This window comes from Euleptes europaea, chromosome 6, assembly GCF_029931775.1.
Source record: "Euleptes europaea isolate rEulEur1 chromosome 6, rEulEur1.hap1, whole genome shotgun sequence".
Lineage (NCBI taxonomy): Eukaryota > Metazoa > Chordata > Lepidosauria > Squamata > Sphaerodactylidae > Euleptes > Euleptes europaea.
The window spans coordinates 59,082,430-59,109,700 of record NC_079317.1 but is presented as its reverse complement, the minus strand read 5'-3'; the positions used below and the strand labels follow the sequence as shown (position 1 = coordinate 59,109,700).

Genomic DNA, 27,271 nt, shown 5'->3' with positions numbered 1-27,271 from the left:
TGTCTCTACATGGAGTGCATTGCAATAATCTAATCTAGATGTTGCCAGGGCACTATGATGACAAGATCTTTTTTACCCAGAGAAAGGCTGCAGCTGGCTCACCAGCCAAAGTTGGTGAAAGGCACTTCTGGCCACTGCTGCCACCGATTCATCCAACAGGAAGCCTGGATCTAGCAGAACCCCCAAACCAAGAATCTTCTCATTTAGGTTAGTCCTTCTGTGCATCAATAGCACCTCTCTCTTGTCAGGATTAAGCTTTAGTGTGTTAGCCTTCACCCATCTGCAAACTGCCTCCAGGCACTGGTTCCATGTTTCCACAGCTTCCCTGGGATCCACTGAAAATGTGGGATAGAGCTTAGTTTCATCCTCCTATTGGTGGCAACCCAGATCAGATCTCCAGATGACCCAATTCAGTGGCTTCATGTAGATGTTAAAAAGGCATGGGGGACAAGATGGAACCACTTGGGACACAACAGGCAGAGATCAAGGAGGCCAGTGGCAGTCCCTCAGCATTGTCTTCTGAAACCTACCTTCCAGGTAGGTGCAAAACCACCTATCTGCCATAGCAGCTGCATATCAACTAACCTGCCATAAGAGATGCCTTTTATCTAAGCACCTTTAAACACAACTATACAATGATAGCTTTTAAACACAACAGCAGTTGGCCAGCTGGATGAATACCTGGCTAACTAGAATTCTGTGACATCATATCCATTACTGCCCAGCTAACTAGCCCTAAGGATAAAGGTTATAATTGTTAGACCTCATTAACTTATCATTTCTACAGTACGTTGAAGCCAATCCTCTGATAATAAATACATTAATGGACAGTACTTGACATTCCTGATTGTGATGCCAATTTGCACACAGAAGCTATGAGCCTGTCTCATGTGTGCCAGATACTTAACTGTGGAATTACCCACAAGGTGTAATAACTTCCTCTGATTAGATGAATAGTTCATTTCATAACAAGTAATGTTAACAGTATAGGATGAAGCAAAAGAACCATGTGATCTTTTATTAGTCAGATACTAGCTAGCCAGTCTAGTATTGTGTACTGAATCCCTCAATGTTTAACTATTTTGGGGTTCGCCTAGCTTTCAAGTTTGGCTTTCTCATTAGAAGGTGGTTACTACTTTGTTTAGTGTTTGGGATTTCCTTCATCTTTGATATCGAAATGTTCAAAAATAGAAAAGAACATTATACATTTTCTTATAATACTATAGGAGTACCATGTTTTGAATGTGGAAAATGTGAGTATAAATATACACAAACACACATATACATATACATTTTTCAAAGTTAAAAGGAGATGAATAATTGAGAAAGAATTGTCTTTCAAGGTGAGCTAGCTCTGTGTTAAAGCAATCACATGACTGGCCATCATTATTCGTCAAACGTATAGTTAAATGTAACCCACAATCTCAACATGTGATGGCATAGGTTGACACTATACAGACTGTGGTTCAGACTGTGGCTTTAGGCCCGCTCCAGGTTGGGAAATACCTGCAGATTTTGGGGGGTGGAGCTTGGGGAGGGACCTCAGAAGGGTAAAATGCCATAGAGTCCACCCTCCAAAGCAGCCATTTTCTCCAGGGGAACTAATTTGATAACCCACACCCAATCTGTGCTCTCTGTAATGTGTGAATAATAAAAAAGGCTTTTTGCCAAAATAAAATATCAGTAAGTATTGGGTAGCTTTTAAAAAGCTGGAGTCATTCTGAGAAATATAATATGAAGTGAAAGAGGATGTGAGAAAATACTTTGTTGTAGAGCCATGGAGAGTGTTTGTCTTTTATGTAGTGAAAGGTTAAAGGCAGGGCAAGAGTCACTTCCCTCTCCTTACTCACAGAGGGGATATTCATAGGTTGGGATGCAGAACCACTTCTGCTACCCCCTTCTGATGTATAGGATATACTCCCTTCTATGAGACAATTTTTATATTTTTCCTACCTTTGATTCCCTATTAGCTAAATTTGGGAAGACATCAATTTTTCTGCCTAGATATCTAGGGTTGCCAACCTCCAGGTAATAGCAGAAGATCCCTTGCTTTTACAACTGATCTCCAGTCAATAGAGATCAGTTCACCTGGAGAAAATGGCTGCTTTGGCAATTGGACTCTATGGCATTGAAGTCCCTCCCTTCCCCAAACCCTGCCCTCCTCAGGCTCCCCAAAATCTCCCGCTGATGGTGAAGAGGGATCTGGCAACCCTATAGATATCTTCAGTACCAGAATAATTGCATTTTAATAGACCCATCTGAAATAAAAACATGAATTTTTGAAATGTTGTCATATGCAACTGTGACACCCTTTTTCACTCACTCAAAGTGCCTACCACCCTCCATAACCTCTGATCCACAGCTTCAGGATTACAGGTAGGTCAGGCGGTCACAGTTTACCACCCGTCTTGCCTCTTTTAAAATATATAGAGCCATGACCATTTCACATTCCAGGTCCTCTCTCTCACTCACAAAGACATCAGCAGACCGGGTACCCCAGTCCCTTTTTAGTAATCACCCTTCACTCAGACACTGCACAGAGCTATTGGGACTGGGGACTCAAACACTGCTTCATTCACACGCTACATCTATCTATCTATCTATCTATCTATCTATCTATCTATCTATCTATCTATCTATCTATCACGAGTCCTTAGCGTTTGAGTGTGCGCGCTTCTTCCCTGAGATTATAAATGCCCAGTCCATAGAGTTAAATAAACAAGGAGTTAACTTTGTTTTGTGACGCTAGGGCCTTCAAACAGTATATATGTTGACTGAATCCCAGTGCTGTAAAATTGCTGTAAAACTGCTTGACATTGCACATAAAGCACACCTGCTAACAATATAAATCCACCCTCCAAATGTCCATAAATCCTTCACTCTGATATTCCCAGATGCTTTATATTTCACTTACCACCATGACTGTCTGCATCACTATTGAGATACTGGTAACTGTCATGGGACTGTCTGTAGAGGTCTGAGTCATAGGTTATCAGGTCTTCAGAGGGCTGCAGAGAGGGGAGAAACTGTTAGAAGCTGACTTATACTGAAGCAGATCATTGGTCTGTCAAGGTTAGTAATGGCTACTCTGACTGGCAGCAACTCTCTAAGCAGCTCTAAGTCTTTCACCATTTCACTTCATCTCTTACTTGGTCCTTTTAACTGGAGGTGCCAGGGATTGAACCTTGAGATATTCTGCCACTGAGCCACAGCTCCTCTCTAAAACCTTCAAGCTCCCTTGTTTTAGTACAATATAAATATTTAACATGAATTTATAAAGCAGGACAAAAACATTATAATAGGTAAGAAGATTCCGTTTAGCTGAGATCTAGCCATGGCTAGGGTTGCCAACCTCCAGGTGGTGGCTGGAGATCATTGATTAAGGTGAATCATCTGAGGCAGGAGAGAAAGAAGAGGAAAACTATTGTACTGGCTGGTATCATATTTTTTGTTTTGTTTTAAATCAGTGCTATCATGCTTTAATGATAACACTAATTTTAAAAATATTTTTATTAACAAAGTGCTATGATACTTACAAAAAGTAAAGCTTATAAATTAAGTGCAATGGTTGGAAACATTATGCTTGAGCATTTGGAATGCTTATAACTTTTTCAGGAAGGTAACAAGTTCAGGAAACAACTAATTAAATGGCTAGCAGCTGGAAAAAGCAGAAGCTGCTTTGGAAAGCATGAAATAGAGGAACAGAGGCTCTAAAAAGTAAGTCTCATTAAACTTATTTCTGAGTAAACCTGGCTGCATCCATACATTATTGGACTCTACTGTTGAACTATAACAATAATTCGCAACTGGATTTTCCAAGGTGAGCCAGACAATCCAGTTGCAAATTATTGCTATAGTGCAATATCCAACAACATATGGATTAAGGTTGCCAACCTCAAGGTACTAGCTGGAGATCGCCAGCTATTACAACTGATCTCCAGCCGATAGAGATCAGTTCACCTGGAGAAAATAGCTGCTTTGGCAATTGGACTCTATGGCATTGAAGTCCCTCCCCTCCCCAAACCCTCCCCTCTTCAGGCTCCACCCCAAAAACCTCCTCTCGATGGTGAAGAGGGACCTGGCAACCCTAGTGTGGATGCAGCCCATATCACAATCTTATCCATAGGGATGGACATGAAAGGATTATCATGTGGAATAGCAATGCCTTAGCAGCCTAATAAGGCCCTAGAGGGACAAGGGTCTCACTGTAGTATGTGCAGAGAAGACTGCATAGAGTAAACTGCGAAATTGTTCTTGACACAACTAACTTGCACAAGAGCATACATCCTTTTTTTTTTAAGGTCACATAACGATGTATGCCTCAGCAAGGGGAAAGGAGGGGAGAATTGTGTCCCCATCTCCATGGTTAGGAAATACCTGGAGATTTGGGGGGGAGTGAAGCCTGAGGAGGGTGGAGTTTGGGGAGGGGAGGGACTTCAATGGGGTATTATGCCATAGAGTCTAATTGCCAAAGCGGCCATTTTCTCCAGGGGAACTGATTTCTATTGCCTGGAGATCAGTTGTAATAGCGGGAGATCTCCAGCCATCACCTGAGGGTTGGAAACACTAATAATTACATCAGAAAAATAACCAGTAGCTGCCTGTGGCATTTGCGGGGGTACATCACATCTCAGCACTCTGGGCACTTGGCAAATGTAACATCACAATTTTGAAGAAAAATATAAGGATTATGCAAATCAAATCAGTATGAAATATCCATGGACCCTGCAATAAACAGAGTGTTTATGATAGTGTTCTGCCCAGGCAGCTAATTTCTTGGGGTGCCTGTTGGATTTAAAGTATAACCTGTTTGTAAAATTATTACTAAAAGCAAAGAGGGGAAAGAGCTCAGAACTCTTTTTCTTTTTTCTATTCATACATGAAGGCCATCCTGCATTATATGATGGGAAGAAATTGTTTCCACACACATGCTCCATCCTGAAAACAAATTCAGCAAATGTGTGTTGAATGCTTTAGAATCTTTGTTTGTCCTAATACAAAACAAAGACATTTTTGATGATTGCTCCTGCCAAGCAAATCAGTAGATGAACAGTTTTATTTTTAAAAAAGTCAAAAGTATGCAGTAGATCAACCCCCCAACGTAGAAGAGGAAATTCTGTTTTGTTGGTCATTGTAGAAAAACATGGAGATGAGAAAGTATTAATCAGCTCAAGTAATACTTGGCAAGAAACTGGATGTAAAATAATACAGATTGATAGCAACTTTCATTTTTGATCCAAGCTTATCTTATGCAATCTTGTTATGCGGGTATAAAGCCTCAGTGGATGCTTGCCCGCCAATCCACCCGGCTGCTCCAGAGCAGCAATTGCGTGTGTGCACAGCCGCACACAATGTGATTACATCACTTCCGGGTTTACCCCCAGAAGTGCCGCATCACCGCGGCTGCTTTAGCACTCAAACCCCCAGATAAACCCAAAAGTGATGTAATCACGTATTGTGTGATCAACCCATCCCCGCTCCCTAAAACCTCCCATGATGGAGAGGGGGGACCTGGCAACCCTCGCTGTAAGCCAGCTGATGACATTTTTTTGGGTCCACTGTGCCAGAACTATCAAATAAAGGGTTTAAAGCTATAGAGGCTTTTAGAACCTAAATGAACTCTTCAAATCCACAGCAACTATGGTAGTACTGGAAAAGACAGCAGTAAGAAAGATGTAAGCATCTTGCAGATTTGAAAACAGAACCTGCCTATAGATTGGAAATAGGATTTTTTAATCCTCTGTGGTTCATTCAAGCATCAATAGCACTAAAAGGAAGCACAATTTGTCATCTACTCTGGCAAATGTTTAGCCATATATGATAACCCACCACTGGCTGAAGTTCATGTTTATGCTGCCTGAATGATCCTGCAAAAGCAGGGGGTGGGGGTGGGGGTAGCTAACCATTTGACAAGCCTCAATCCATGGGCAGCAGGCTTTGTTTGCCTTGACAATTCACAAATTGGGCAGGTCTGAACGATACATGCACAGGGTCTGGATGACCCTGACTTTGATTCTGCACTGCTCCAGCCATCAATCATGGCTTGAAATTAACCACCACCAGAAAATATTTGGATGGGTCCTTAAACCCTTTAATATTTGCAATGGAAGCCTTGTTGGCAGTTAATACATTGGCCAAGTAGATGCACTGAAACATTAATCAAACTCTCCATGTCTTAAAAATAACCATAGTTCTTTATTCAAGGAAAGACTGAACAATGTAGCAATAAACACAAGTAAGTTGTTTGAGCTATCAGAGCAGCTGATGTGTTTAAGATATTCTCTTACTAACTTTTGCTGATGTATTTTTTTCTATTTTCATCAAGATACTCCTGAATTAAGGTATCATCATATTTAAATGTAATCAATGTGTTGGAAATAAAAGGGAAAAAATTAAATTGGTAGATTGCTTTAGCTATTTTAAATATGCAACAGTTCCTGAATCTTATATGAAGTTTAATTTTACTAGGCAATAAAGATCTGCCTCAAGCTGACAATAGATAATTATGGGTTACAGATGAGTTGAACGTAAGGTGAGAACATATATTAATTTTAACAAGTATTGTCAGTTGGGCTTGTGTGTGTGTGTTTTTTTTAATAATGACTAATTGCTATTAATTTCATGCAAATGTATGGGTACAGAGCAATAGCTAGTGGATTCCATCTTTAACCATGGTATAATTGTTAATTTGCTGGCACATAAGTAGTTACATGATCTGCTGTCATCTACTTCTAATCCAATGTTACAAAACCATGCATACCTGGGAGTATATTCCATCAAAACCTATCAACACACACAGAAATGTCAGTACATTATAACTAGTTCCTGATGGTACAAAAGATATGTTGGTTGCCCCCACCCCTTTTTTTCTTTTTCTTTTGTGCATTTCAAGTATTCTCAGCATGTTTCATTTATGGCTGCCAACTTTTAACTGCCCCTTTGGCAGATTGCTCTGCAGATACTAGCAGGTAATAATGCTGATCACCATACAATGAAAAGCTTCATCTGCTCATTTCTGTAGATCACACTGCAGATTAAGACACAGGAGCATTTTTTCCCATTCAGCATTTATGATTGTACATCAAGGAAGGAGAAGTGTGTGCACTGCATTTAAAAAAAAAAATTTCTGTAAACCAGAAAGCAATCTGAGAGTTACCTATCATTTCCTCTATTTCTATCTCAAAGCCACTTATGTGATTCTACACAACACCTGTTTGTTTGGGGATGAATGCCTTTCAAGCCTAAATTATAAAAGGGTGTCACTAGGGTTGCCAACTGCCAGGTAGTAAAAACTGCAACGGAGTCTTCAAATACAAAAGTAGCAAAAAATCTTATCGGTGCTTACACACAAATGATAATAACAGAACAGAGTGAAGAACACTTGAAGATATATACAATATATACAGTATAAATTTTAGTGCAGTCTCTATGCAACATAGTGATTTGTTCTTCTAGGTATATATTTCTATTTTCTTCATTGAGTCCTATAATAGGTACAATAGTCCCAAAAGAGTCGCTGCAGGACTCGGCTGCACTTTGGAGTATCCTTCGGGGAACCGTGAACTGAGTTGATAATTGAATTTACCTTTGGAAACGTAATTTTGATTGGGGCTGAAGAAAAGACTTGAAACGGCCGTCCCCCATAGTTTCCCAAAAAACGACTCTTTTGGGACTATTGTACCTATTATAGGACTCAATGAAGAAAATAGAAATATATACCTAAAGAACAAATCACTATGTTGCATAGAGACTGCACTAAAATTTATACTGTATATATTGTATATATCTTCAAGTGTTTTTCACTCTGTTCTGTTATTGTCATTTGTGTGTAAACACCAATAAGATTTTTTGCTACTTTTGTATTTGAAGACTCCGTTGCAGTTTTTTCTAACCATTTGGTATCAGCACGGAGGTGCCTTATCATTTTGGATTGTAACTGCCAGGTAGTAGCAGGAGATCTCCTGCTAATTCAACTGATCTCCAGCCGATAGAGATCAGTTCACCTGGAGAAAAATGGCCGCTTTGGCAATTGAACTCTATGGCGTTGAAGTCCCTCCCTTCCCCAAACCCCACCCTCTTCAGGCCCGGTCCCCAAAATCTCCCACCGGTTGAGAAGAGGGACCTGGCAACCCTAGGTGTCACTCTAATGTGAAACAACAATACGACTGAAGCTCCTGGCACCTTCCCTATCTAGCTTTTTTTATTCCATCTTTCCGTCAAGGAGCCCAGGGTGGCAGGTTTTCCCTCCTCCATTTTATCTTTTCAGCTTTGTAAGGTAGGTTTGGCTGAGAAACAGTGACTGGCCCAAGGCCACCCACTGAGTTTAATGGCAGAGTGGGGATTAGAATCTGGGTCTCCCTACTTTTAGTCTGACATCCTAACACTACAGGGCAATGGTACTCTCACTCTCAGTGACTTTCACACATTGGATTTAGGGGGCTTTTTGTCTCTAGTATACTGGGCCAGGAAGAGACAGGCAAGAGTGACCAATGCCCACCTGCTCCTGCCAGAATTGCCATAAAGTCTCAATGTTTCGTGGCATCTTTGATGATGCGCAGCACTCATGTCAGAAGAAATGCTGTTACCTTTCTCTTCACAGCCAGAACTAGAGTGTGGTGTCGTAGTTAGAGTGTCAGACTAGGATTTGGGAGTCTACAGTTTGAATTCCCATGTTCCCATTGAAGCTTGTTGGGTGACCTTGGGCCAGTCACACACTCTTGACCTAACCTACCTCACAGGGTTGTTGAGAGAATAAAATGGAGGAGAGATGAACAATATAAGCCACTTTTGGTCCCCACTGGAGAGAAAGGTGGGGTATAAATGAAGTAAATAAATAAATATATAGATATGAACCATATTCACTTCAGACACTCATTGATCTGTATGTTGTTAACCTAGACAAGAAAGAAAATAGTACCAGGTACAATGGGGTTTTCACTTAAGTATATTCAGGCGAGTCCATGCTTTTTTAGGAGGGACTAGTTCCAGTACTGAGGAATTATCCAAACAGAAGCCATATCATTATAACACATGACAAAATTATTAATACATAGAGGTAAAGTGTCTGAGAAAAAAGTAGAGAAACGGAGTTCATTTTTTAAAACTGCTAAAAACTTACTCTGGGGAAAGAGGAGGGAGTGTATCTGTTTCAAAAAGGACCACACTGGCTCAGTTCAGGCATGGGGTTGCCGGCTCCAAGTTGGGCAATACCTGGAGATTTTTGGGGCAGAGCCTGAGGAGGACGGAGTTTGGGGAGGGGAGGGACTTCAATGCCATAGAGTCTAATTGCCAAAGCAGCCAATTTATCCAGGGGAACTGATCTCTATCAGCTGGAGATGAGTTGTAATAGCAGGAGATCTCCAGCTACCACATGGAGACTGGCAACCCTATTCAGGCACTATGTGAAATTATGGTTTAATTAAACTAAATATAAGTACTTATGATTGTCTTACCATGGATCACTATATTAACTGTAGTTAATTAAGGTCCATCAAACCAGAATCTGAAACTGTGGAATGAAGTTGATTTGTTAACCCATTAGTCTATGGTTTAATGTGAAGTACTAGCACAAACATCATGGCTTGTTCCCCAACACCACCCTCCTTGGCTACAGAGCAAAGAAAACAGTATGATTATTGGTTGAGGCAAACCAGGATCTGAGTGGTCATCCATAAATGGAATCCTGGTTTCCAAAAATAAAGTTGAAATAAACTGCAGTTTCAAAATAAGGCTGAACTGAGACAATAGGTTATAGTTGTTATATGAAAAAGCAATATTATGAAAACAGAAACTAATATCAAACCATGAACCAATAAACTGGGCTAAAATGGCTGCCAAACCTCCCTCAAGTTTCTTCATCTGGCACCACTAGGAACATTTTCTCTTGAGAAGCACACAGGAGCACTATGGCTGTTATCACCCTGTAATATTGCCTAATAGTTACACAGCCTGTGAAATGCTTCATGCTACCAAAAAAGAACAACTATTTATAGCTCAAGAGCCCCCTCCCACTGTATGTACCAAACCAATTCTAATTTGGCATTCAGGCCAGGAGGTAGGTTTGCCAGGTCCCTTTTTGCCACCAGTGGGAGGTTTTGGGGTGGAGCCTGAGGAGGGTGGGGTTTGAGGAGTGGAGGGACTTCAATGGCATAGAGTCCAATTGCCAAAGTGGTCATTTTCTCCAGGAGAACTGATCTCTATTGGCTGGAGATCAGTTGTAATAGCAGGAGCTCTCCAGCTAGTACCTGGAGGTTGGCAACCCTACCAACCTGGTATTCAAAATATGTAACCAGAAGGCCTCCTGTTGTAATAATTGTGTTTCCAAACTTGTTTTGCAGTTAACTGCGTGACTAAAGTACTTGTCAGTGTGGGTTTTTTGCTTCAAAATGTTGCTCCAGCAGTGCTTCCTGTAGTCTTCCTGAAGTCTTCTGCGGATTCTATTCTTATGTTCTGTAATTCTAATCTAGAGGCGGAGTCTACTTGTCTACTTTTCCAATGTAAAACAGTTTATAATGTTAAACAGTAATATAAACTGCTATTGCAGTTCATAAACTGAATTAAGATACATCATTTCCCATCCTATGGGTGTGCAAAAAAGTGTCTTAATTGTTTATTAAAACATTTGTATTCCACCTTTCTTCGTGGTTCAAGGCAGCTTACAATAACAGTTAAAAACATTTTCAGTTACAACCAAAATAAAATAGCAAACCCAGAATCTCTACCCTCTCCCCCCTTAAAACCCCCTAATCCTTTACAAGCTGCCTGCCGTTCAACCCCCCTTAAAATCTCTGGCAATACAAGCAGGCTTGCAGTGCCTCCTGAAGATCTCTGAAGCGGGTGCTCCCCCTTACCTCTTCAGGGACCCCATTCCACACATCTGGAGCCACAATGGAAAAGGCCCAGGCTCTAAATCGTGGGATTAGCTGGAGATCTGCTATTACAACTGATCTCAAGCTGATAGAGATCTGTTCACCTGGAGAAAATGGCTGTTTTGGCAATTGGACTCTATGGCATTGAAGTCCCTCCCCTCCCCAAACCCTGCCCTCCTCAGGCTCTGCCCCAAAACTTCCCGCCGGTGGTAAAGAGGGACCTGGCAAACCTATGTGGGATAGGCAACAGATGGCTGCCTGATGATGATCATAGTTTGCACACAGGGATATATGGAAGGAGACGTTCCTTCAAATTTGTGAGTCCGAGGTCATGAAAGGCTTTAGAATTGTTAGAGTTGTTGACAGAGTAAACATCCAAAACATTTGAAATGACCCAGTATGCTTTTGGCAATGCTAGTATTATGGAAAGCATCTGAAAGCACAGTCCAAAGTTGCCTAGTCTAAACCCAAAGAATCAAATGGACAAGACTTACAGGGATAACTGCACAGATTGGCAAGACCTTTATCTGTGAATTAATTACTAATTGTACAAATTATAGTGCACCCTCATCTTTATTTTTTCCATGATCAAGAACCAGTTTTATTTCTCACATGGACAGAGGGGTACATAATGATGGTAGAAAATTGGCAGCTAATACTAATGTTAAATCAATGGACAGGATCCATATTGTGTTATGACAATTACTATCTGCTACATTTAAAAAGAGTGTCGGTTCTTATACCTCAAGTGGAATTGCAACTTGGAAGATAATATTAGGGAGAAATCAGAACATTTTTCAAAATCATTACTATGGGGAGAAGGTGGGGCGGGGTATTCACAACATATGGTTTTTGCAGCATATAATAGAGCTAATTCAGATTTCTTCATAAATGGACCACAAATCTAGTTATTTTTAATTATGATATAAATATTCTTCGGCAGATGATTCAGAAATACCCAATATGACTCCCCGTGATGTGCAGCTGAGGCTGGTTTAACGGACAGCCCTAACCTCATTTCCTTGGAAAGAATTACAAAATAACTATGGTTTTTCAGAAGGGGTTGGAAGGACATGTTAAATGTTCCTTCTTAGAATGCGTTCTGGACTAAAGCTATTAAAGTAGTTATTCTCTCTGTGTTTTTATCCCACCCTTAGTACTAGATTCCTTTCCCATCTGACATCTCATTTTTATACCTGTTGCTGTTGGCTGTATGAACAGTTCCAAATGTTTTCTTTAGGAATATCCATAAGGCTCCCAAGGTCAGTGCTTTAGTACACAACCAGGAATATTTATTTTGTTTTCGTTCATTTACATTGTACATATGCCACATTTCCAAGAGGCTTTTCCAAAACAGCATAAAGACAACATTGAAATTTACAACAGAAACAATACAAATGGAAAAAAATCAACACCAGAACTAGGGTTGCCAGGTCCCTCTTCACCACCAGCCGGAGGTTTTTGGGCAGAGCCTGAGGAGGGTGGGGTTTGGGGAGGGACTTCAATGCCATAAAGTTCAATGGCCAAAGCAGCCATTCTCTCCATGTGAACTGATCTCTATTGGCTGGAGATCAGTTGTAACAGCAGGAGATCTCCAGCTAGTACCTGTAGGTTGCACGGAGGCTCATAATTCAACAATCCATAGAAGGTAAATGTATATGTTGGATCTTTTATATCTAGGCAAATTCAGCATTACTCCATGCTGTTGCCTGAATAACAATTACACACAATAACATAAATCCCCTATCTACCTAAGACAACCTAACATCACAAAACATACAAGGGAAAAGAATTGCAATTCAACAACGACGCGACAGAGTCCATGTAACAGACATGCAAACGCGTCTGCACCCGTTCTTGACCACGATGGTTCCAGATGGTGCCAGAAGGTCCTATTCCTCCTAGGGTGCAGGAAAGTCCAAGGGAGAGCCCAAAGGCAAAACAATACAACACAAAGAAAACATGTAGCCAGCTGTAGCACGTTTCGCTACACTTCGTCAGCTCATTCAATGTTTATAGGCTCCGAGTGCATGTCAATTTCACATTTACTGCATGCTGTCGGATGCCTCCTTGAACCCAACAAGTGCGTCAATTAGTCCAAGACTGTAAGGCGCACACCCTGTTTCCCCCGTGGCATTCCAGGGTGCGCGCCTTTTCTGCACCCTAGGAGGAATAGGACCTTCTGGCACCATCTGGAACCATCGTGGTCAAGAACGGGTGCAGACGCGTTTGCATGTCTGTTACATGGACTCTCTCGCGTCGTTGTTGTATTGCAATTCTTTTCCCTTGTATGTTTTGTGATGTTAGGTTGTCTTAGGTAGATAGGGGATTTATGTTATTGTGTGTAATTGTTATTCAGGCAACAGTATGGAGTAATGCTGAATTTGCCTAGAAATAAAAGATCCAAAGTGTACATTTACCTTCTATGGATTGTTGAATTATGAGCCTTTGTGCTGCCTCTTCTCTAAAGTATTCTTAATACTGGCACAGGTTATATTTTTGAGATTGCTTAGTACCTGTAGGTTGGCAACCCTAACCAGAAGAAAAATATTAAAAGCATGAGTGCGCACTTGCATCTTCTTCCTCTGCCTCATGCAGGAGAAAAGGCCCTCTCTCCACTACTGGGAACCCCTAGCAGTGCTTGCCTCTGCCTGTCACTTAACCCCTTCCCTGCTGCATGTCCAGGAGCTTCATCTGGGCAGCACAAGGGTGACAGTGGCTGCGGCGGCTCAGCTGGCAGATAGCAGCCCCGCCTTCCCACATGCTCTGCCAGCCCTGCTGTGTGTGCAGCTGCAGGTGGCACCTCAGTGGTGCAAGGTGAAGGCAGCTGCTGAGCCTGGAGGAGAGGAGAAGCTCAGTGCTAGGCTTTTTGGCACTCCTCAATACCTGGCGACTTGGCGATTGGGTTGAGTCAGGTTAGGCCAGTACTGGATGCAATCCAAAACCGTTACACCCTTCTGAATCCATTGAAGTCAAGGGGCTTAGAAGGGTCTGCTTGGGATTGCATCAAAAAAGCGCACACTAGTGTAAATAACTGACCTACAATGATTACCCAAAAACAGCTGCTTGAGGCGGACCACCTCACCCTAACAGCAGGGTTAACAGTGGAATCCTAAACTTCCAATCCCAAATGTATATGTTTCCAATCCCATTGACTCCAGTGGGTTGTAAATCTGTTTAGGATTGCACTTTGAGGGCCAAAGTCTATGCTACATTTTGCATGGGTTCCCAACAGGGACTGGCACCCATATTGTAGCTGCAAGACCCCATTAGCAACTCTGTGTAAAAATGCCATGGGGCCCAATTTGGGTAAGGACAGCAGCACAGGGGAGGAGGGGCTCCTGCCTGCCACCTTGTCCCACTTTGCAGAGCTGACATGGCACTGAGTGGGGTGTTTGCCCCACTGGCGATTGCATATACAAGCATTCAGTATATGTACAGCCCTTTGATGGGGCCAATAATGTCCTCTGGGCTCTTTTAGCTCAAAATGTTGGCAAGGTGGTAAGGCAGAACATTTGAACATTTGCAGCTGCCTTATACTGAATCAGACCCCTGGTCCATCAAAGTCAGTATTGTCTACTCAGACTGGCAGCTCCTCCTTACCCCGCGCTGTGGCCCTGATCCAAATCTGGACCCTGAGACGCTTTTCTACAGAGTCGTCATTGGGACTTGCAGCTGCAGTATGGCTGCAATTCTCCTGGGTGAACTTGTGTCAATTACAATGTGTAGTTTCGCCCTTAGTCTAGCTGTAACAGCACTTACTGAGAGAAAGAAGAATGCTTCCACGGTTGACTTGAAAAGAGTAAGAGGTTCATGTGTATAGAATCCCTGGATAAGGAAGAAACTTTCTTCCCATAAGATCACTGATGATAGCACAGTGTGCTGTTCCAGCCAATCCTTGTGGTCTATGGCTGCATGGATAAGCCTTCAGTTTCTGTGGCAGAAACCTAACCTGTCATTTGTTGAGAGTGGAACAGCGAAAATCCAGCAGCACAAAGTATATACCTCAAAAACTCAGCAGCAGTTTACATTTTTCTGTATTAGCTCTTAAGTATCAAAAAATAAGGGGGGATTATAAGCTGCAGCAACTATTTGCTATGGTTCACCGTAGGGGCCATATATAGGGTTGTCAAACTCCAGGTGGTAGCTGGAGATCTCCCACTATTACAACTGATCTACAGGCGACAGAGATCAGTCCCCCTGGAGAAAATGGCTGCTTTGGCAATTGGACTCTATGGCATTGAAGTCCCTCCCCTCTACAAACCCTGCCCTCCTCAGGCTCCACCCCCAAAATCTCCAGGTATTTCCCAACCAGGAACTGGCAACCCTAGCCATACAGTCAAAAATTATGTGGTGCTTATCCAGTATGAGGGTTGCTAACTATTTTTCTGTAAGGTTCTTGTGCTTTGACAACTGAGCTATAAGCAGAAATTTATCAAGTGGAGCTTTCCTAGTCACGCCAGAAAATATCTCCACGCCAGAAAAATACTGCTTGACACATTTCATCTTGTCATGCAGCTGTTAATGGACAGGAGCCCTGCCAGTAGAAAATGCTGGCAATTCTAGTTCCACTATTTTAAACCTGATCTGTGAGAACCCTTTCATACAATGAACCAAACTGTCACTTGACAGCTGTCAGTATAACCTTAAAACCAACCAATCCCCCACATCATTAAAACAATTTAAACCAAAAAACATAGAGCAGGAAAAGGGGATCACTGGGGGAATGACAAATGAAACAAAAAAGTCTGGCCACTGCTGGAAGATGGGCATAGAAGGGGACAGGAGAGTCTCCCTAGGGAGAGAGTTCCAGAGTTTTGGTGCCACAACAAAGGGCCTCCCCCGGGTTGCCACCTACCTAATTTCCCAAAGTAGGGGCATCCAAATTAGGACCAAGGAACATGACTGCAGTGGTCATGCTCATAAGGGATTAGGCCGTCCTTCAAGTATGTTGTCCCAAACCATATAGCACTTTCAAGGTCAACACCATCACCTTGAATTGTGCCCAGAAACAGAATGGGAACCAGTGTAGATGGGCCAAGACTGGAGTCCTTACAGCCCACTTCAGTCCTGGCTGCAGCAGTCTCCAATTGAAGTTTCTAAACCCTTTTTAAGGGCAGTCCCATGTAGAGCACATTGGAGTAATCTAACCTAGATGAACCACAGTGACCAGATCTTTTTTTGTCTAGGCTGCAGCTGGCTAACCGGTCAAAGCTGGCAAAAGGCATTCCTGGTCACAGCTGCTACCTCCTTATCCAGCAGTAGGCCTGGGTCCAAGAGCACCCCCAAAATCGAGACTTGTTCCTTCAAAGGGAGTGAAACCCCATCCAGGAAGGGTGACACTTTGAATCTTGGATCAGACCTTCCACTCACTAGTAGCCCTTCCATCTTTTGGGGATTAGGCTTTAGTTTATTAACCTGCATCTGCTTCAAAACTACCTCCAGATACTGGTTCAGGATTTTGAGAGCCTTTCTTGGATTGGCTGGAATCACAAGGTAGAGCTGAATGTCATCAGCATATTGATGACAACCAAGCCCAAATCTTCAGATGATCTCACCTGGCAGTTTCATGTAGATATTGAAGAGATATTGATAAACATGGTGACATGAGGCCCAGAGTTCTGTGGAAAAACTAGCATTCTGTAGCATGAGACAGATGCTACCTATGATAGTGAAGCAAAGGAGTCCATTCATGTGAGCTTTCTTCCTTCATCATAATTTGGTAATCTCTATCACCCTCCAAAGTGTCAAGAGAGATTTTGTCACCTACATAATACACATGTATGGCAAAATGGACAACAGAATGTGTGGCAAGATTATTGTCTTTTTGTTCTCACAGCATGTTCTCACCTCTAATCTCACAGCATGGAACAAATGACTATAAGGGAATCTATCAAAACTAGCCTGTGTGAAAACTTTCAGTCTATATGTATACAAATGCTTTTTAAAATCAGTTAAAGATAATGTTGGCTGTTCTGAAACACAGGTATTCTGAATTACTCCACAAATATATCTGTGTTAAGGTCTGAGACCATCATACCTTCGGTCCATTTCCCCTGATATGTCCCCCCAAGAACGTTACGATCCAATACTCAGAATCTCCTGGTGGTCCCTGGCCCAAAGTCCATCCAGTTGTCCTTGACCAGGGCAAAGGGCTTTTTGGCCATCCTACCTGATGGAACTCTCTGACTGAAGAGACCAGGGCCCCATGGGACCTCTCCCAGTTTTGCAGGGCCTGTAAGACAGAGATGGTCCACCATGCTTATGGCTGAGGGCAACACTGCTCCTCTTGTTGATGGACCAACCTCTTCCCTCTTGTAGATCGCATTAGTACTTAATCTCAAGACCAAGATTTTGATTTTTTCTAAGACATGGAAGCAATCGGTTTGGAAAATTGAGGGAAGAGAAATCGAACAAGTAAAAACGTTTAAATATTTGGGGGTCTCTTTTCATTATAATTTAAAATGGACCGTACATTGTAATCAGTCCCTTACCTTGGCAAAAAATAAGATGGCTGCGATAACTTGTTTCTACTACAAGAAAGGTAACCACTTTGTTCCGGCAGCCTTACAGATTTTCCAAGCTACAGTGATCCCAAAACTTTTGTATGGAATCCCAGTATGGATCCAAGGTTTTAATAAAGATGTGGAGCATCTCAGGGCAGTTTTTTTGAGACGCATCCTTGGCGTCACACACTCAGTTTGCTATTTTTCTCTGTGTGCTGAGCTAGGACTGCACACGATAGAATCTGGTGCATGGATCACTACTATTAAATACTGGTTACGCTTTTATTTTCGATGCCCCCCAAGTAGTTTATTGGCAGCCTTTCATACTGACCCATCTGTTTCTAGATGGTCTCGGCTTATTTTAAATAGGATTGGATCACTTGGGATCGATCTTGATTCCTTGTCCAATTCCAGTGAATTTTATATTTTTAGGACAATCCAAAAGAGGATATGGGACATTGATTCCCAAATAAGAAAAGCCGGTGCAGAAGGTATCTGCTCCCCACGTTTTTTAGGCCTTACTTATCAAATAAATTTTATGGCCCAGTATCTTTCTAACTTAACTATACCCTCTCACCGTAGAGGATTTTTGATGGCCAGATTTAATATATTTCCTTCAGCTGTTGTTAGAGGTAGATACAAGAGAATTCCACGTGAAGCAAGATGTTGTAGGTGCCAATGCAAAGAACCTGACACAATACAACATATTCACTTGTACTGTCCACTTTTTACACAGCTTCGATGCAGTTTAATTAGTTTTTTTCCACAATTTACTACTGCGGAGATTACTGGAAACATAGCCCATTTATTGGCTGATAAAAGCCCTGAAGTTACCAATCAGGTAGCCGAGTTCCTGGCCAAGGTCCTAAAGGAGGAAGAAGGAAGGAGGGGAGCAGACATTTAATTGTTTATTATGAAATTACTGATGAACTGTGTATTCCTACGTTTTTAGATTTATATCTAGCTGCTTTTGCCCTGTTTATTCTGTTATTGTAAATGCCAATAAAGGTTCTGTTTACTGTTTACTTAATCTCATCTGCTCCCCCTAGCACTATGGTTGGTAACCAGGTAACCCCTCCCCCATTCATTGTTTTTCTTAAATGCTGGGGAGAGGAATTGGTTAAATTGCTGGCTGTTCTCGCCTACGCCATTTGGATTAGCTGTAAAGGTCGTCCCCTGTGCAAGCACTGGGTCACCTACGGGATGATGTCACATCATGATCTTTACTAGGCAGACTATGGTCTTTTATGCATGGGCTGGATCTCCCTGCTTGGACTTGGGTTCATTGCACATTAAAGTAACCCAGGTTGGGGGAAACTGTATGCACTGGCTTGAACGATCAGGGATGAAACTGTGTGCTAATTGAACCATGAATACAGAAAAGCAGTCTCCCAAGCTCAAATCAAGTCCCACCCCTTTAAATGCTGCTCTGTAATTGGCTTACCTCGCAGTGCTCCCCGAGAGAAGATTTACTTCCCCCCAAACCCAACTGCCGCATAAAATATCATTTTAAGAACCAAAAAATCAAAACAAAAAACTGAGCAATCTGAAAGAAGGGGGGCGGAGAAATCCAACCCTCCTTTTTAAAGACTGTCTTTTGCTCAGAAAGAGCTCTGAGCTAGCAGGAAGCACTTGAATCCCCGCCTCTTTACACACTGCTTTGTGATTGGCTGTGAGACAAGCCAATCTTCTGTTTTCCCCTGCATGCTGCTTTGAAGAGGGGATTGGAAAAGGGTGGGGCATGATGGCGTGGGGAAGCTCAACCCGAAAATGGAGTATGCATGCTCTGTGACTCCGGAATGAGCCAGGATGCACAGTTTAATTCAGGCCAGAAGAGGAATGGGAAAAGCCAGGTTCGTTTTGCGTCAAAACAGCATTGAGCTTCCAAGGAATGAGAGATCATGCATACTGAAAAATTTGATCCTGGCTGAAATGGGGAATAAAGGAAGTTAGAGCGACCATGCATAAAACACCGATGTTTATGAGGTGATTTGCCATTGCCTTCCCCGGTCCCCTATACTTAACCCCCAGCAGCTGGGTATTTATTTTACCAATTTTGGAAGGATGGAAGGCTGAGTCAACCTTGAGCTGGCTACCTGAAACTGACTTCCGTCGGGATCGAACTCAGGTTGTGAGCAGAACTGTGACTGCAGTACTGCAGCTTACCGCAGCAGTACTGCCCTCTGCATCACAGGGCTCGCTGGTTTAGCTGTAGCTGCTATTATAGTGGCTTGACCAAAATTGAATCTTAAGATTTGGTTTTATTGCTGTTCTATATTTAATTATTGTGTATTGCTTTTAATTATATGTACTATATCTATTTTGATTTGTTAGTAGCTGCTCTGAGCCCCACCTTGGTGGGAGTAGAGTGAGATATAAAATGAATAAACAAACAAACAAGGGTGTGGCACAGTAATGTTTTCCATTATATATATTTTTAAAGCTGGCCTATATGCTCCTGTTTTTAAAAGAGATCCAGTCATAAGATGGCCAAAACTAGCCCAATTTCATCAGAACTTGGCTGCTAAGCAGAGTCAGCCCTGGTTAATATTTGGATGGGAGACCACCAAGAAATTCCAGGGTTGCTATGCAGATGAAGGTAATGGCAAATCATCTCTGTTAGTCTCTTGCCTTGGAAATCCTATGGAGTCACCATAAGTCAGCTTTGACTTGATGGCACTTTATAGATACAGTCATAAGAACATACTACTGCTAATCTGTTTTATGAGATGGCCAGAATGTGTTCTCTTCACTCCATTCATAGTTTTATAAATCTCTCTAAAGCTTCCTGCTCAGTTGTCTTTTCCCTTCTAAAAGCCCCAAATGTTTAAGACTTTCATCTATTCATTCTATTATATCCTTTTTTTTGCATGAGGTGACCAGAACTGCCCAGTTTACAGAACATAGTCCGCACCCAGTTCTCTTCTACATTCTGTTTTTTAAAACACAAAAGATGGAGATGTGACTTTCCTGCCTTTAACTGGCACAAAAACAGGGTGGTTTCCTCCCAGCAGAATCAGAAGGAAGCTTGGAGGGTGGGTTTTTTTAGTGTTCTTACAAAACACACAAATATGGTGTAATTATCCAGGAGGAGTTATCTAGACTATTGGTTCTGACATAATGTTTCTAATAAATGTGCTCCAGAAACATGAATTCATGACCAAAAACCAGATGAGACATGCAGAGCTGCAGTTCCCCACCTTCAAGTGGGGCATGAAGATCTCCGATAACCACAACTGATCTCCAGACTACAGAGAAGAGTTGCTCTGGAGAAAATGGCTGCTTTGGGGGCAGGACTGTATGGGATTATATACTCTATTGAGGTCCCTCCCCAGTCTCCACCCCCAAAGCTTCAGGAATTTCCCAACCCAGAGTTGGAAACCCTATACTGAGCCACCTCTAATTTTAAGAATAGAAGATTTAAACAATGGTTTGTATAAATTTTGTGCTGGCTAACATGTGCCTCCTAATGTATTTTCCTCAGAAGGTATTTATGATAGGTTTGAAGTGATAGTAATACCTGAAAGTTCAAAGTTGTATTATTCGTCATAAAATCATGAGCATTAAAGAATGGAGCAACCATATGAATATAGCCCTCTGCCTGCGTGAGAGCTAGTGTGGTTCAGTAGTTATATTGTCAGATGAGGACTGGAAGATCAAGATTCAAAGCCCTACTCAGCCCATGAAACTAACAGTACGTTCCTAAGGAGAGCCTAAGCCCATTCATTTCAATGGGCTTAAACTGGAGTAACTCTCCTTAGGAATGCAGTGTAAGTGACCGTGGGATGATCACTTTCTTCTATCTAATCATCCTTCCTCAGAGGTGCCCACAGTAGTACACATGGTTCTCCTTTCCTCACAAAAACCCTGTGAGGTAGGTTAGGATAAAAGAGAGTGACTTGTCCAAGAGAACTTCTCAGTGTGGATTTGAACCCCAGTTGCCTAGATCCTATCCCAACGCTCTCTAACTAAACCACACTGGCTCCTTTCATCCTAATCTCCCTCACTAGGTTGCTGTGATAATAAAATAAAGAGAGCCAAGTAAACCACCATGAGCTCTTTGGGGGAATGGTGGGATAAAAAAGTGATAGGTGGAGGTATTTATTCATCTGCAGGTAATTTACTAAGTAGGGAGGCAAACATATTTCAACCTCATCCCCATGTAGATGTTTTATTTATTTTATTTTTTAAATTTTACTTCATTTATACCCTGACTTTCTTTCCAATGGCTGCCCAAAGTGACTTAAATCATCCTCCAGTCCTTCTTTTTATTCTCACAACAACCCTGCAAGGTATCTTAGACTGAGAGGGTTTGACTGGTCCAAGGTCACATCATTCGGAGTGTAGGGATTTGAACCTGGGTTCCCAGACCCTAGTCCAACACTCTAACCAGTACGCCATGCTAGTTTTCTTACTTACCACTTGTAAGGCTATGGAGAGTTTATGGTTATAAACTGGAAAAAATGTCTTGTCAGTAAATGGGCATACTAATTTTTTAACTGACTGTTAGTCTGTAACAATTCCCATATTGCAACTGTCATTCATAGATACTCTCCTATCAGTGACCCCCATGCTTACTCACAATTTGAAATAGGTATGCTGAGTAACTATTCTTCCTATGGTGTAAATGTGTCACCTGTGAAATTAATAATGTGTGCACATGTGCAGTTAGAGAGAAGGTTGCCAGCTCCAGATTGGGAAATACTTGGAGATTTAGGGGGTGGAGCCTGAGGAGGGTGGGGTTTGGGAGGGGAGAGACTTCAATGCGGTATAATGCCATAGAGTCCACCTTCCAAAGCTGCCATTTTCTCCAGATGAACTGATCTCTGTCGCCTGGAGATCAGTTGTAATAGCAGGAGATCTCCAGCTACCACCTGGAGTTTGGCAACCCTAATTAGGGTTGCAATCTCCAAAATAACACAATAAAAATGAGATTGTCAGAACATTACGTCTTACATGTGTTAGAGAACATTAACAATAATTTATTGGAATATATTGTCCTTGAAATATATTGTGTTACATTTAAGGGTCTCTGTTTGTTTGTTTTTGCATTCATGGTGCATCTCTTCTTTTCAATGAGTATTTTTGTTTATATCAAATAAGGAATAGATGGCAAGCCTAGCAGATGTATGAAAATACCCTGAATGGAATAATCCAATTTGAAGGGATTGATAAGGAAAAAAACCCTACAATACTGGATTGTAATTGCTGTTGTATTATTAATATTTCCCTGCTTGCTGAGAAATCTGGAAATAATAGATTGCTATTTTATGGTTTTATTATGAAGATTTTATTGTTTATTATGAATTTTATTATTTAATTGATTTGATTGTATGGACTGCATGTTGTGAGCCGCCCTGAGCCAGGCTTTGGCTGGGGTGTGAGGGCAGGGTATAAAACTAATAAATAAATAAACAAACCCCAAATAGAAAATGATCTAAAGATTATGCTGATTACTTTCAAAGTGTGTTTACACAAACTATGCTTAATCTAGTTTTACAATTCCTATATTATAAACAGAATGAAATACACTGATGAGAATGTATACCTTGCGTTAAAACACTTCTTTTTAATTTTGCATTTTACACTGATATTAATAAAAGGCATGTGCCATCGAACTGAATTGGCTGACTTCAAAGTTAGTGTACACGTGTAGCATTATTGTGAAAATACTCAAAGATAGAAGATTTACTAGGCAACATTTAGGCAACACAGGGGGTTATGTATACATACAATTCTTTTCTTGATTCTCAATATTCATTTAGTAGTTACTAAATTCTGCACATTCCAACTAGGACCTATTGCAGCTACATATATTAACAAATTGAATCTGTTCTCATCAAAGTTATTTACATAATGTAAAGTAGCTGATAATTTTTTAAAGGGTTACATATACAGATGGAAAAAAGAGTTACACACCAATGCAAAATCGAGAAAGAGAAGAAAAAAAACAATGATGCGGTCAGAAAAAAGATTATATTTCACTCAAGAATCTTTGTGTTTTATGCACAGCTATGTAAGGGGATTTGTAAGGCAGCCCTCTTTTACAGTGCTCCCACTGTAATATTGCCCAAATCTCTATGACCATATCCTTCACACCATGGCGCAGATACTTTTAAATTACCCATCCCTCCTGATCACACAGGAAAAAGAAAAGTGAAAAGTGAATCAGAGTGAAAAGAAAAATCAGATCAGTTAGTCTTGTTTTCCAAAAACGTCTATATATTTAAGCAATGTTAATGTGCAGAATCTGAAGAATTTTAGGTGCATCTAAACTTTATTGAGACTCAATGCACTATTGTGCGTGGGGCTGCAAACCATAGTTCAAACTACTGAATTCAGCAGGCCTTACTTCTGAGTAAACATATTTAGGACTTGGATCTCATTGATTACAAGAATCTTCACTTTGTACTTTCAAAGAGTATCCAATAATACAGAAGCTTCTAGACCATATTTGTCTGACACCTTACAGTGCTATCCTGAGCAGAGTTACATCCTTCTGAGTCCAGTGATTTGAATGGGTTTTGAAGGGTGTAACTCTGTTTAGGATTGCACCTTTGGAAAATTATGAGATCCACCCAAATTATTGATTTTGAAAAAAGTGAAATAAAATATATTCAAAGGACAAGGTATCATCACATCTGGAATGAAAGAGGAATGGTTGTATCTCCAGGGCAATAAAACCAAACCAGGGCCTAGGATTGTACCCTAAGCACTCCATGGGCAGGAAAAGGCTTGTGTTTTTGTCTAATTCTTTGTTTTTGCCACCATTTAAGTTTGAGAAGCTGAGAAAACTGGGTCATGTAAGAGACAACAAATTTCACTTTAAATTAATGTAACCACTTCTAAACAAAGATTTATCTAGAGGAGTCTAGACACTGAGCACAAGAGTAAATTTCCTAGAATTTATAGAACAGAACTCTCTGCTCTTGATCATGTATTATCTTTTTAAAATACAGCAAGATATTATGAATTCACAGTCTTATCTCTGACCATAAATTGCAATATTATTACAAAAAACAATCTTATCAACCACAAAGCCCAAGTGTTCAGAAAACTCTACTACTTGCTACCCACAAAAATAACTTGGTGCCATATCAGTGAAAGCTCACCGAGATCAGAAACAGAGAAGAAATGTTTACTTCCCGTGCATTAAGTAACACACCTCTAACTTTATACACCAAACTCCTCTATGCAACTTCCAGGCATTATCAGAAGTATAGCATTCTTCAACAACTCCTGGGTTGTTGTTTTTTTTGCTCTGTGCTCTACCCGTAAAGCCAGAGAAACAAATCAATTATTGATTCCAGATACTCACAGGGGAAATGAGGGAGAACCCTTCCATTTTACAAGCTTGCAACATCCAGCCAACTTCTTAGTGAAATAATTCTCTAATTTTGATGATCCAAACCAAAGGGAAAAAATATGGAATTCCTTGAAGTTCCTTTTGCATTGATTAACCGCAGGACAATAAGATCCCTAATTAGTTTTCATACTTTCCCTAAAGAGTTCTAAAGGTGAGCTCTTTCCTCAGGCGTATCTGAAGTTCCTGATTTTGTGAAGTAACTGTAGAATGGAGATAACCCTTGAGCTGTTGCAGCCTAGTGTGACATCAGCCTCAAACCCAGTTTGCATAAATCTCATTTCAAGGAGTTGTAGCGTTAACAGGAAGTCTGTCGCCAGCCTGAGATCAGTAATGGGCAGGTGCTTGCTACACACTACACAATATAAGCCTAGATCAGGCAAACAGAAACAAATGGGTGCAGAGAGATAACATTTCTAGGGGCCAAAGCTTTCGTGTGTATAGCATGATGGTAGTTCTTCTCTTGGGAATAATTAAATCATCATTTCGGACAACCATCTTTGGAGCAGTCATTCAGGACCATCAGCCCGGCAACAGTGATGGTGTTGTACCTAGATAATAAAACATGGTTAGGAAAAAATGCTGTTGATGGAAGTTTATACCTATGCGGCCTTAGGAGGAGGAGGTATAAGAACACCACGATTTCAGTGAGAATCCTTTGAAAGAAAGTTCTTGAATGGAAAATAGATAATCATGAAGATTCATATCCTATTTACACTAAACACTCATGTACTATTTTTTATACTATTTCACCTACTTTGTGTTTTCCCAAAGAATCCTGGGCTATATAGCTTGGTAAGATGCTGGCCTTTTATGCACGGCTGTTTCCCTCGTGGTCACCCCTCTGATGACTTTGTGTCTTTGTGTTGATTATGCATGCCGTTTCTGACCGTCAGAGGTCGCCTCGCTCTCCCCCTGTGTTTCCCTGTGTTTTGCTCGCATTTTCAAATTTGAGATAAAACAGGTCCCTGAAAATGCGGGGGAAATGCGGGGAAACACAGGGGGAGAGTGAGGCGACCTCTGACAGTCGGAAATGACGTGCATAACCAACGCAAAGACCCAAAGTCATTGGAGGGGTGACTGCGAGGGAAACAGCCATGCATAAAAGGCCACTGAGAATTCTGTTAGTAATCCTAGTTTCCCCTAGTGGAAATGATTGTTTCAAGTCTGTAATGTTGTTATACCAGACTATTTGATGAGGCGTTGATCTTATGTTCTTATTCTCTTAGCCTGTATACATTCATTGTGGCAAAGCAAACCATATCTTGCTGGTAGTAATTTTGTGAACAATTTTCAGTTCTGCAATAAGAATAAAGCAATTGCAAAGATCACACAGATAAATGTGAGATGGACCTTCGAACTTTGTGAGGCTAAAGTTCTCTTTCACTCCTAAAAAACACACAACTACCATTCATTGTTCATGTTTATGAAAAGTGACGTTTGATCTTTGGGGTTGTTTCCTTTAGCTATATGACCTGAGCAACAGAGATTTCTGCTTTTTAACAGTCTCCTTTTCACTGCTTATCTTAAAAAAGGTATTAAATACAATTTCAAAATCAAGCCTTGACCTTATTACGCCCTGATCAAACTAATGTTACAGATACCTTTCCTCCATGTGCCAAAACCCTCTCTTTTCAGAATTCCAGATTCAATATACAAGCAAGTTAGAACCAAAACACATTTGCAGAAGTTAAGAAAACGTACTCCGAAGATTTTGGATTGCATTTCTTCGGTGTTAGCAAGAACATTGGTCCAATTCACAGTTTGAGTCGTGAGTAATGGAACTCAATGGAGAATCTTAAATTCCAGAGTGGGATGGGGTCAGGTCTCTGAAAAGAGTCTGGGTGCGGTTCTGAGCAGCCAGCTGAAGACGCAAGCAGAGCCCTGTATGGAGAGCACAAGAGCATGCACAAATAGAAAGAAGGTGCTGGTTGTAAAATTTTATTTATTATTAAATTACTTAAAACATTTTTATGCCACCTTTCCATTTAATCAGGATCCCCAAGGTGGTGAATTTAAAAATGTTGAAATGTTTGAACAATTAAAAACAACATTTAAAATTATAAAACAATTTTAACAAAAACCCAATTTTTATAAAAACACATAAACAAACAACCCCAGAACCAGGGAGGCGTACTGGGGGTATGCCAGACAAAACAAAAAAGTCTTCACCTCCTGTTGAAAGACACTGACAGAGGGAGACAGATGAATTTCCCTGGGAAGGGAGATCCAAAATTTTGGTGCCACCTTTCTCAGGTTGCCACCTATCTAGCCTCAGATCGCAACAGAAGCAGGCCCTCCGAAGATGACCGGAGTGAGTGCTAAGCACTGAAAAGATGTGCAGGGAGTTCAGGGCATTCACTGCCTTCAGATGTCACATTTAACCAACTTTAAACTCACATATTAATGTACACATCTTGTGGTAGGACGTGCGCATGTGCCATGCTTCTGCTCCCCCCCCCCGACCCTGCATAATCAAAAGGAAGCCCCAAAGCAGTCGGCATGGGTGACCGCGGGAAAACGTCCCTGCATAA

General features: G+C 41.2%; 1 protein-coding gene across 2 annotated transcripts in view; it reads right to left on the bottom strand.

The window, feature by feature from the left end:
• The window catches only part of SPI1 (Spi-1 proto-oncogene), a 37,031-nt gene extending 12,070 nt beyond the window's left edge, over positions 1–24,961 (bottom strand). For both annotated transcript variants that reach the window (XM_056850781.1, XM_056850782.1), the window contains exons 1-2: positions 24,693–24,961; positions 2,915–3,008 (exon numbers count right to left, since the gene is read on the bottom strand). In XM_056850781.1, the coding sequence (XP_056706759.1) occupies positions 2,915–3,008; positions 24,693–24,737 (139 nt within the window). In that variant the 5' untranslated portion in view covers positions 24,738–24,961. The remainder of the gene's footprint in view (positions 1–2,914; positions 3,009–24,692) is intronic.
• Between the last annotated feature and the right edge of the window lie 2,310 nt (positions 24,962–27,271).